The following is an 11364-nucleotide window of genomic DNA, read 5'->3' as shown; positions in this document are numbered from 1 at the left end:
AAAAAGTATAACTCCGATATTCCCAAAGGAGACAAGAGGCAAAAAAAACCTAGAGAGACAGTAAAGGACGATAACTCTTCTCCTCACCTTTGATTAGATTTTGTTGTTTCAGTCGCAAGCTACTCGTAAGCCTCTCTAACCCTTTTCCTTACAAGATTATCTTTGTCGATTTTGTCTTTCTGATTTTTGTTATTCTAGAAAACATATGGATTACGATCGATAGAGACCCGACTCTGTTCTAACGAGAGATGAAGTTAGCGAGAAGATGAAGAAACAGATCAATGACATCTCCGATATCTTCTTGGTATCAAAGTACGATGCAACCGTACTCCTCATGTCTCTCCGATGGGACTCGCTTCGTGTTTCAGAGCGTTTGAGTGAAAACAAGGAGAAATCGTTGGTGGATTCAGGTCTGAAACCAGTTGTAGTTGATACTAACCTAGATTCATGTAGCGAGATTAGCTTTGAGACTGATGTTTATGAGTTTGAGAATGATGAGGATGAGGCTGATGATGATGATAATAACGATGATGGTGGTCATCTAATCTCCACGCCTTTTTGTTCTCACAAGTTCGGCACAACATATTGGACAGAGTATCTTGAGAAGAACTTTTACTCTGTGGAGACAGTCCAAACTGCAATCTCTTGTCCTGATGAAAATTGTCGATCTGCTGTTGGACCGGACACGATCGAGAAACTAACTCTACGTGATCAAGAGATGTACGAGAGGTACGTTCTGAGATCTTACATTGAAGGAAACAAGGTCTTGATGATCAAAGAGTGTCCTGCAACGGATTGCAATTACGTCATTGAGTTTCATCAGGAGAATCATGATGATGAGGAAGATTGTAGCTTAAACGTGGTGTGTCTCTGTGGTCATATCTTTTGTTGGAGATGCAAGCTTGAGTCACACGGACCAGTGACTTGCAACACGCTTCTGATTGGTTGTGTAGGGACAAAACGAATCTATCAGATGAATCATTTAGCCTTCCCCCCATCAATGTCAATACCAAGACTATGACTTGCCCTCATTGCCTTTGTCCTGTGGAGTTTACAATAACGCCACAGTTCTTGACTTGTATCTGCAGGTTTCACCTAATGAAACTATCTTTTATTTTGTTGCAAATTACATAGAATTAGATTTCGTTCTTCATCTTACTCTCTTATTTTGTGTTATCTTGCTTTTTATTAGGCTTAGTTTCTGTTCGAGGTGTTTGCGGTCAAAGGAAGACCACAAATTTGGATCATGTGTTGAAACAGAAGTGGGGATTTCATGTGAGGAACGTTGGGGCGTGTGTCAGAAATTACTGGAGCAAGCCAAATCTGACCTCGAAGCTTTTGAGGAATCCAACATCAAGAACCCAAGTGACTTGAAGGACTGATGCTGATCGTTCAATGCAGACGAGTGCTGAAATGGTGTTGTGTGTATGACTATTTCCATACAGAGTATGAGAACTCGAAGAAGGAGTATCTACGATACCTTCAAGAAAATGCGACCGTGGCTCTTCAGAACTACTCAAACACTTTACAAGAGCAAAAAGATGTTGTCCTCACTTCAACTACTTATGAAGAGTTAAGCTTCTTCAGGCATACCATACCCACAGCCACAAGCAACATTGGTAACTACTTTTATGATTTCATCAAAACTTTGCAAGATGGTTTGGTCGATGTGAAGGTGATGTCTTACAACGGCGGGGCTGGTCCTTTCTGGTACTGTGATCGCTGCACCTATGGGAACACTTGGCTTGCTACGGAGTGTGAGATGTGCTGTGATGATACTGCCTCTCTTGTGGAAGAGCTAAGTGATTTTTCCCTAAACAAGATTCCTTAAAGACAAAATTAACAAAACATTTAGGATACATGAAACTATCAACTTATATGATTTACAACTGTTTTGCTATGTAATAACCGTTACTATTTTCCATCATGTTCTTGAATATTTTTGGTCAAATAATGTGTTTTTCCAAACTTCACACGTCCTCTTTTGGGAATCTTCACACCACCACCGTGACGCTTCTTCAAGTTTTTCAACCACTGCGTTTTCTTGGCATGACCCTGCAGCTTATCATGGTTTTGTTTCTTCGTGTTCTTTCTATGTCTCTTCCATACTTCCATTAGCGTATGTGTAGTAAGTCCTCTATGCTGCGTATGTGTAGTAAGAAGACCTCTGGTTTTTGACGTCGTCCCTCTCTTCTCATCTGATTTCTCTATTACATGCTTTTGGTGAAATGTACTCTTCGAAGCTGATGGCTTATTCTTGTTGAGGTGATGATGATGATGGTGGTGATGGTGATGATGGTGGATTACTTTTCCTATCTTATTCTTTAATCTTCTCAGCACCCCCATTGCACTTCTCCTCTTTTTTGAAGTATCTCTGTTTCTATCAGGAGGAGAAGCGCTGTCTTCAGAGCCAGATTCATCACTCTGTGATGGATATAATGATTCTGACTCAGTCTCGGTGTCACTCTCTGCTTGAGTTTCCCAGTTTGATCCAGATCTTGACCCTGTCTCCCCATCTGATTCTTGATCATTTGAAACATCTTCGTCTTCCGACTCAAAAGTTGTCCCAGACGTTGTTTGTTCATCATCTGTTTCAAACAAGTCATCGCCCAACGTTTCAGTTTCTTGATCCATCAACGTTGGTTTCATACTAGGCATCTTTTGTGACGTTCTGTTACTTTGACTTGGCTTCTTGAAATCAATGGAACTCACAACAAGAGGCGGTAACGGCTGTGGTTGTGACGTGAGCCGAACAAACTGATCATTAGAAGGCAAAGTTAGATCATCATGGCTTCCAACTGTTACATCTTCTGGACTCATTGGCATGTAATTATTGCTTCTTACACGAGACGTAAGAGATTGAAAGTTATGTCTCCGATCTTCAATGGGAGGAGTTACAGAGGACTTGCAAGACCGTGTTCTATCATCAGAACCCACACGGCCAGTAACAAAGCTTAAAGCTGAAAGCTGTATATCGATTTGTTCGATTGCGTTAGCGACTTGTTTTGTTAAACCATCCTTACTAGAACTGCTTTGAATCTGATTAACTCTCGGATCTCGCTTAAACGATCCTTTCGTCTCCAATAGTTTACCACTTGGCGTAATGTGAGAACCGCTGATCTGAGACGACGACATCGCAGGTGGCGCCACATTCAGCGGTCTTAGACCGTGAATATCCATTCTAGGAAATAAAATTAGTTCTGTTGGAAGTATCTGTAACAAAAAGTTTAAAGATTATAGTAACCAAAACAGAGAAACAAGGATACAAAAGTAAGTTCATAACACGTGTGAAAATTTTACTCGATATATATAAAACTGACGGTTACTTGCCTGTGATTGTGTAACTAAAAGTTCATGGGAGGCAAAATCGAGCAACCTCTTTAACAGAAACTGAGTGTTCTCATCTAACTGCGAATTAAAGAATCATAATGTTAGATTACTCGATGAATATATAGAAAATATATAATTCTGATGTTGAAGATGAGATATTGATGAGAAAGTAAAATTACCTTATATGACTCAGGAACGTATCCATTCCTTGCATTTGATTCGAGAAGACTGTACAATCTTCTCAGAGATTGAAGATTACGCTCTACGTTATCGGGCTCCATCAAATTGTGATTCAGGAAAAAAAAAACGAACAAGAAAAAGAAGAAGAAGATGATTTGCAGATAGAGTGAAGAAGAAGTGAAGAGATACGAGTAATGGAGTCGAACGAAATAAGTAACCAACTGATTGCATATAATATTTTTTGCTTTCGTGTCTGAAAAGCAACGTTGGTTCGTCGGAAATCTAACAACGACCGTTTACGTAAACAACGTTTTTGACTTTTTGTGTACTTCATATTATTTTCCTTATAAATAAGTTGAGGTTATTTATATAAATTTAGATTCTTATAATCGATTTCCTGATTTGTCGGCCGCTCATTTTTTTCCTCCAATCTGCATAGAATCAGAGGAGATTTAGGGATCTTAATCTGAGAAGTGAAATAATCTTAATTAATAGGCTCTGCTTCGCGTTACAATTTCTGTCTGATAAGAGATTTCCATTCTTATTAGTTTCTTCTAACTGATATTGTTCTTTTAATTAAGTTTCATGGGATGTTAAAAACAAAAATTACAAGTCTTCATGAACAAAAACCTTTTTTACCAAAAAAAAAAAAAAAAACCTTTGACCTAAAAAAACAAAAAGTCTTCATGAGAAAAATAACTCAAAAATATACTTTAATTAATCATACAATTTAAGCTAAGCTTTGCTTTCATACAGAAAAGCTTACCAACTTTTCGAAACTCTAATTGACTGCTCAAGTCCATCTAAAACTATTTAACACATCCTGATGAAGAAAATATATAACACTATTTCATATACCCTCGCAAATCACGTCCAATCTCGCCCTCTCTTTCTTACATACTCTTTTCATGAAAAATAACAATCAATCACAATCAGTTTTTCGATTTGGTTTTTGGTTTTTGAAATTTAGTTTTTAGTTTTAGATTTTGTTAAAAATGAGTTTTTGAAAAACAAAAACCAAAATTTCTTTTAAAATCTACAAAACATTCAAGGCCTAAAACTTTGTTTTTGTTTTTTTTTTCCTTTTTTCAAATTGATATGTATAATATGTAACACCCCAAAATGATTGGTTTCCAGTTACGTGTGTAATAGCATTTCAACTTGACGAGACTTTTATTAAATTTTTGAGAAAATCATCATATCATTCACGTGCAAAGGTTTCTCTTGCTCATTGGTTTACCCTTGTTTTTCTCTTCCTTTTTCACCTCAATCATATAGATAATATCATAATATATAGGTCATTGGCTGTACTGATAGAAATATTGGAAAATAAAATCATAAACCGAACTCAAAGTTGTGAAAAGCGAACAATTCGTGAATCCACAGATTGCACATACTCCCTCAATCTTACTTATATATATACCCTCCAAGATGCCTAAACAGATTGTTGTCTTCAAAGTTAATACATATCAGAAGTTAGAAATAAGTAAAATAAAACACCTCTGGAAGTGTGTAAAAACAAGATTAGCATGCGTAGATCCACAATTCTTTTGTTTTTGTTTTCCAGTATAAAGAACGGCTACACAAAATCTGCGTCCAAACAAAAAAAAAAAAGGTTCGAAACTCTTCAAAGTAAATAAAAAAGGAAACAGTGAAATTTAGAGGAAATCAATAGTGCATATTCTAGTACTCATGAGTACATAATTCTAGCTATATAAACTCTTGTAACATGGTCAATAAAAGCTTCTGAAACATGGGAAAAGATTTTGATCAGACAACATATGCGATAAAATAGGTTGAGGGGAATGAAGCCTGGTCCGAGAATCATTTAGAGTTTTGGTGTTTCGTTAAAGAATGACTCTCCATGACCTCGAGCCAAACAACATTCCTCTAAACCCTAAATCGCTTAACAATAAGAAAAAGTTGAAGAAGAAAAGACTGAGCAACTTTATCTAGGAAGAAGAAGAAGAAAGAAGCATCTGAAAAAAGAGAAGTGGTTTCTTCTATTTATAGAGAGGATAAAAGATCTAAGCCCTAGATTTTTCTTTTGCATTTTCTTACATTGATTTAGTAATTTTGGTTTAACTGTTTTTGGTTAATTTTGGTTATTGTCTTTATTTGGTTTGTGTAGGGTTACCTAAAATAGAAATTTACAGTGTAATCCAGAGTGGTAAAATCCGACATACTCCGACTTAGTACATCCAAAGTTCAAACCATTTCCGTGACTTGATTCAATCTCTCTTTTTTCAAAAAAAAATCTACAATTGTCTTTAATTGTGTCTTGTGTATATTTAATATCAGTCATTTCCGAGGCCAACAGCAATCTTCCTCTTATTTAAAATCTCTGTCAAGTCTCCAAAACCATATCTGCACATGTTGTAATATATTTATATCAATCTTGAGGAGCATGTAGTAATTTGTTCTTACCATATTACAAAGTAATGGCTTTGACTAATTTGGTTGTAATTTCTAGATCAAATCAAAGTTACATGGTATATAGCTATAGGATCTTTTTTTTTTTTTAATATACTGGTATTTTCAGAACTTTAATGTGCATTTTTATACACATACATAACGATAAAAATGTGCATATACATACATAGTATTGAATGCAAGACAAGTACCTTTGTTCCGATTTATTATTACCTTATTATTACTTTTGGCTACATCTCAACAACCTTACTAAATTTTTTTTGTCTTTTTTAGTTATAAATCAGAGTAGTTGTTTTCTTTTACGTTTCTGAGGTTCTTTGACCTATTCATGTATACTGGTGGTGGTATAAATGACTTTGCGATGATATAGGTTGTCATTAGTTACAAGATTGTGTTAAATCATGTTTATTTACTCTTTTTACTATTTTGAATCATGTTTAATCATATAGCTTGTAACGTTTTTCTCCCTATTGATTGCTTATTTAAAAAATTTGACTGTAGTTTTCTCCCATTTGGGTTTATTTAGGGTACGTCTGAGAGGCTCAGGAGAAATACTGAAGAACACGTCACAAGAAACCAAAGAGATAGAAAAGGAAATCAAGATCTGGAACGTTGATTTATACATGAATCGGACGGTGGAAAGCAAAGTTACCACCTGGGAACCGGACATGTCGGTGTCAGCGGAAACCAAGCACCAAGAACCGAGAAAAAACAGCCCGGTTTACGAGGGACTTTAGAAGGAAAAAGGTGCTCTCTTTTTCACTGACTGCTTACGTCTGTTTTCTCCGGTCCCCAGTTCTTGCCTCTCCACCACCACCTCCTTCATTAAACGCACACAAAGGTACAAGTACAACACCAACACTTTTCTATATATTTTCTTTTTGAATTTGTGTTTGTTTTTTTTTTTGTTTTTCTAACATCAGAGTTCAAGAATAAGTCCTAATCCATGAAAGTTCTGCTGTTATGAACTCTTGAATTCTGAATCCATGTCATAAGAAAAAATGTAAGCCAGAGATAGATTTGTTTTCTTTTGTTCTGTCACTCACACTGTATTTAATTACTATTATCCCTTCCAAGAAAATCACCAGGCTATTACATGAGAAAGTGAAAAAAAATGAACCACCCCTATTTTATAATCAAACATTATTTAGCCTAATAAACACGTAAATTTATTTATTTTGTTAGTTTTTTTTACTTTTTAGCCTATTTTGATATCAAGCAATGTCATATTTTGGGGGAATAATGTATGAATAAAAAGTTGACGCTAAATTTGAGAAATCAACCAAATTTGGGAGACTGGGGTCACAATTCTATATAATTTTATCTTACTTTACATGAAACGACGACGTAATATATTTTTGGAAAAACAGAGCAAACTCTAAAAACAGAGCGAATTTATAATGCACTGTCACCATAATGAAACAACAATGACCAATTCATATATATATATATATATATACAAAACACAACTATATGTTATACTACTGTATGTATAATCACACGATCTATTACACAAATTAAGGTTGTGTTTTTTCTTCGTTTTCCCCACCTGTTTCAATACAATTAGCAGCTTAAAATACTTTCTAAGTCTATATTCTATAATGCAAATTTGTTTTCAAAGATCTCTCTCTGTTTCTCCTTCATCTTGCTGTTGATAATCGGATAGATTCTTGATCAACGGTGGTTTCTTCTTCATCCCAAGTAGCAGGCAAAGTCGGAAGCAATAACGCTTCTTTGTTCCTAACTTCTTCAAGTTGTTCCCATTCAGTCCATTTCTCAGCCAAACCACCATTCCCTTGAAGCATTTTGACTACTTCAGACATCGCTGGTCTATCTTCTGGTGCCCCTTGTGTGCAGAGAAGAGCCACTTGAACTATGGTTTCAACTTCTTTTGAATCATATGTAGTCAAGTTGCTATCGACAATGTCTCTTAGTCTCTGTTCTCTAAGCAACTTCTTTATCTGTTTCATACAAAAAAGCTTAGTTTCAGTCTTTTCATACAGAAGGAACCTTTTTTATAAGAGTAGTCAAAAGTCTTACATGATCAAGCAAGAGAATATTTTCCTCTTCTTCCAAACGTGAGAAATCGATTGCTCGCTGACCAGTAACGAGCTCAAGAAGTGTTATACCGTAACCAAAAACATCAGTTTTTTCAGATGATTTTCCTGTGCAGAGATACTCTGGTGCTATGTGACCCATTGTGCCACGGACTTGAGTTGTGACATGAGTCAGTGATGTGTCTACAAGCTTAGCTAAACCGAAATCTCCAAGAACTGGCTCGAAATTATTGTCTAAAAGTATGTTTGCAGCCTTGAGATCACGGTGTATGATCTTAGGGTTACAATGTTCGTGTAGATACTCTAAACCGTGAGCTGAACCAAAAGCTACACGCTTCCTTGTTGGCCAGTCTAACCCTTCTTCTCCCGCTTTCAAATCTATACAATGTCACATGCACAAAACACATTACACAATTCTGTTATTTGGTTGAAGAGTTATAGAGAAACTAATAAGTATATAAATATATACCTCTTAGTCGATATGCAACACTAAGATTTTCCATGTATGGATAAACAAGGATTCTCTCAGAGGAAGTTGTGCAGAAGCCAATGAGGCGTAAGAGATTCTTATGAACCGCAACGCTTATGAGCTGAATCTCTCTTTGGAAAGCAGCTTCTCCTCCAGGACTGAAGTAATCCGCAAGGCGTTTCACTGCAACTTTTGTTTTGTCTGGAAGCAAACCTCTATAGACTTTACCAAATCCTCCTTGTCCTATCAAATTGCTCTCGTTGAAACTATCTGTTGCGAGCTGAATTTCACGTAAAGAGAATCTTCTAAGCTGTCCGAAGGAAATCTTCCTGTCATCTTCACCTGCATTTTTCAAAGGAAAAGGATTTTGGATTAAGAGTTCATAATAATGATCTAATGAGTATATGTAGTTTTTTTACCAGCTACGTCGAAAAAGATGTCGTATTTGTTTCTACGGAGGCGATGATGATGGTACATAACAATAGCTCCAAGAAACAGGATTATAGAAGCAACACAACTTGCAGTTAAAGTAATGTCTCTTAGCTTCTTCTTCGAGGATGTGACTGCACATAAAGATACTAAGTTATGTCTGTTCTGTTTTGTATGTGAGTTGGATGAAGAAGACAGAATCAAGAACCTGGAAGACGTGAACTCGAAGAACAAGGCTGATTCAAGCTTTTACCACATATGAGATTAGTTCCTGAAAAACTGAATAAAAATCACAAAGGTAATTTCTTTCAGTACTGAGAAGTCACTGTGACTAAACTTAAGTAGATTCAGGTGAAAAAGGTAGATTTTATACTCGAATGTTGGGATTGAGAAGAACTGTGTTGGGATGCTTCCTGTTAAATTATTGGATGAGAGATCCCTGTGAATCAAATTTCATTGTTTGATGTTAGCCAAAAGATCTCAAAAGAGTCACATTTGAGAGAGAGAGAGAGAGAGAGAGAGAGAGTTTTGCATGGACTTACAAGTGCTTTAGATTCGAGAGCTGACTCCAGCTCGCGGGTATCGAGCCGCTGAAACTGTTCATTGAGAGGTTTAAAGTCTGTAGATTAACCATTTTCCCAAGATCATCTGGTAAACCACCATATAAACTATTGTTCTGTAGCTCTCTGCATTTGAATTGGCATCAAGAACGATATTATGAATAATGGAACCTAAAACAGAATCTTGTATAGGAAATGGTTTGTGATCTCTTACAAAGTAACCAAGAACTTCAGTTTCCTAATAGCTGGAGAGAGTGTTCCTGTGAATCCGTTTGAGGCAAGATTTCTACAGATTGATACAAAACAAGTTTTCAACATAATGCAAAATCTTGGTAAGTAAAAGTTGAGAAGTGATCATAAGAGTACTACTTACAGAGCCACAACACTCTGGCCTCTGCAGGTGACATAAGACCAACTATAGCAAGGGCTAACGAAATCGCGTGTCCATTTTAGACGATTGCTCGAATCATTAAGTGAATCTCTGAGCTGCAACAAAGCTCCTCCTAGCAAATGAAAGAATAAGTAATTAATTAAACCAGTCAATAGTATAAGATCATTTGATTGATAAACCAAAGACTGATCGCCGCTGATAGATAAGTATACCTTCGATGTCTGGTTGAGTTGTTGAAGAAGTGACTCCCACAAAAGCTAAGGCCACGAAGCATTGTAATATCAATTTCTGATTGTTCCAAAAGCAATTTTTCTGAATGAATCCTCTTCGAGTTCTTAGAGAATTTCGAGAACTTTCACCGTACCCTGCAGTTTATTAGATATTATAAGAATTTTTCAATCAAACTCATTTATTTTCTGCTGTAGAACCTATATACTCCAAATTGCATCAAACATAAGAAAAAGTTAACTTATTTAACAAGAAACACATAACCCTTGTGATCAAATGTTAATTAAACATAAGTAAGCAAATCCAAGAAAAAACAGATTCGTGGGTCTAATTATATGTGTCTTCGAACTAACAGCGTGGATTGTTTTTGATGTGAAACAATGTCAGATCAATCCATAATTTCTCCATCAGAGCTCATTCGAACCCGAAAACATAAAAAAAAAAATGAAAGCTTTTATAAGCAACAAGGAGCAACAAATTTTATAATCGTGTTTTTGACTATTTGCTTTTTATGATTAGATACCCTCTCAAAAACCTCTCTATGTTTCACCCAAATATGTACCAAATATATTTGTAGCTTGAAGAAACTAAAAGAAGCAATAAAAGTTTAATATACTACATAAAAACAAACCTAATTTATAAATAGTGGAGAAAATCAGATATTAAAATGCAAGCAAAAACAAAGCTTTTAAGTAGTACCTGAACGAGCCATAGAGAAACTGGAAACACTCTAAACACACAAAGAGAGCAAAAGGTTGAAGAGAGAAATGGAGGATTTGTATAATAATGAAGCCAATAAAAGCAAACAATAATGTAAAAATCATCTTAAAGAAAGATGACTCTTTTACAAGTTAGTGCCTTTAATGGACCCACAAAAAGTATTTTTCATATTATTTTTTTATCTCTCTGATGTAAAAGAAGAAGAAGAAGAAGAAGAAGAAGAAGAAGAAGAAGAAGAAATAAAAATGCTGCTTTGAGGGAAAGAGAATCCCACTAAGTTGAAACATCTTTGATTTCTTAATGGAGATGTTTTTTTGTTCTTCTTTTGCTTCTTCTTTATTTTGGGTGATCTCTTTTGCAAGTGTGGGACTTGGGGATGTGATTGGGGCACAAAAAGGATATAAATTTTAACAAAAAAAAAAAAGGATATAGATGAACCTAAAATAAACATAAAATAATAAAGAAGTGATTTGAATGAATCAGTTAATGAAAAGAAACCAATGACTTAATTAAGTGTACTTGATTATGTTTGGGAAAATGGCTTATGCTTTAGGAAGAGACAGAAGC

General features: G+C 35.6%; 2 protein-coding genes and 1 pseudogene across 2 annotated transcripts; 1 reads left to right on the top strand and 2 right to left on the bottom strand.

The window, feature by feature from the left end:
- Positions 206–1903, top strand: LOC104727002 (annotated as a pseudogene).
- On the bottom strand, positions 1906–3710 carry LOC104727001. The gene is made up of 3 exons (XM_010445988.1): positions 3510–3710; positions 3331–3408; positions 1906–3213 (listed from the first exon to the last, which is right to left on the bottom strand). Exons 1-3 carry the CDS (start codon positions 3609–3611, stop codon positions 1915–1917), a joined length of 1479 nt encoding a protein of 492 aa, XP_010444290.1. The 5' UTR covers positions 3612–3710; the 3' UTR covers positions 1906–1914.
- On the bottom strand, positions 7372–10985 carry LOC104727000 (probable LRR receptor-like serine/threonine-protein kinase At5g63710). Its single transcript, XM_010445987.2, has 11 exons — positions 10777–10985; positions 10062–10214; positions 9832–9961; positions 9673–9744; positions 9441–9584; positions 9272–9337; positions 9107–9177; positions 8889–9032; positions 8470–8811; positions 7984–8378; positions 7372–7904 (listed from the first exon to the last, which is right to left on the bottom strand). The coding sequence occupies exons 1-11, from the start codon at positions 10787–10789 to the stop codon at positions 7584–7586; spliced, it is 1851 nt and encodes a 616-aa protein (XP_010444289.1). The 5' UTR covers positions 10790–10985; the 3' UTR covers positions 7372–7583.

This window comes from Camelina sativa, chromosome 11 (assembly GCF_000633955.1).
Source record: "Camelina sativa cultivar DH55 chromosome 11, Cs, whole genome shotgun sequence".
Lineage (NCBI taxonomy): Eukaryota > Viridiplantae > Streptophyta > Magnoliopsida > Brassicales > Brassicaceae > Camelina > Camelina sativa.
The sequence above is the reverse complement of the archived record's forward strand: the minus strand, read 5'-3'. Positions and strand labels throughout refer to the sequence as shown.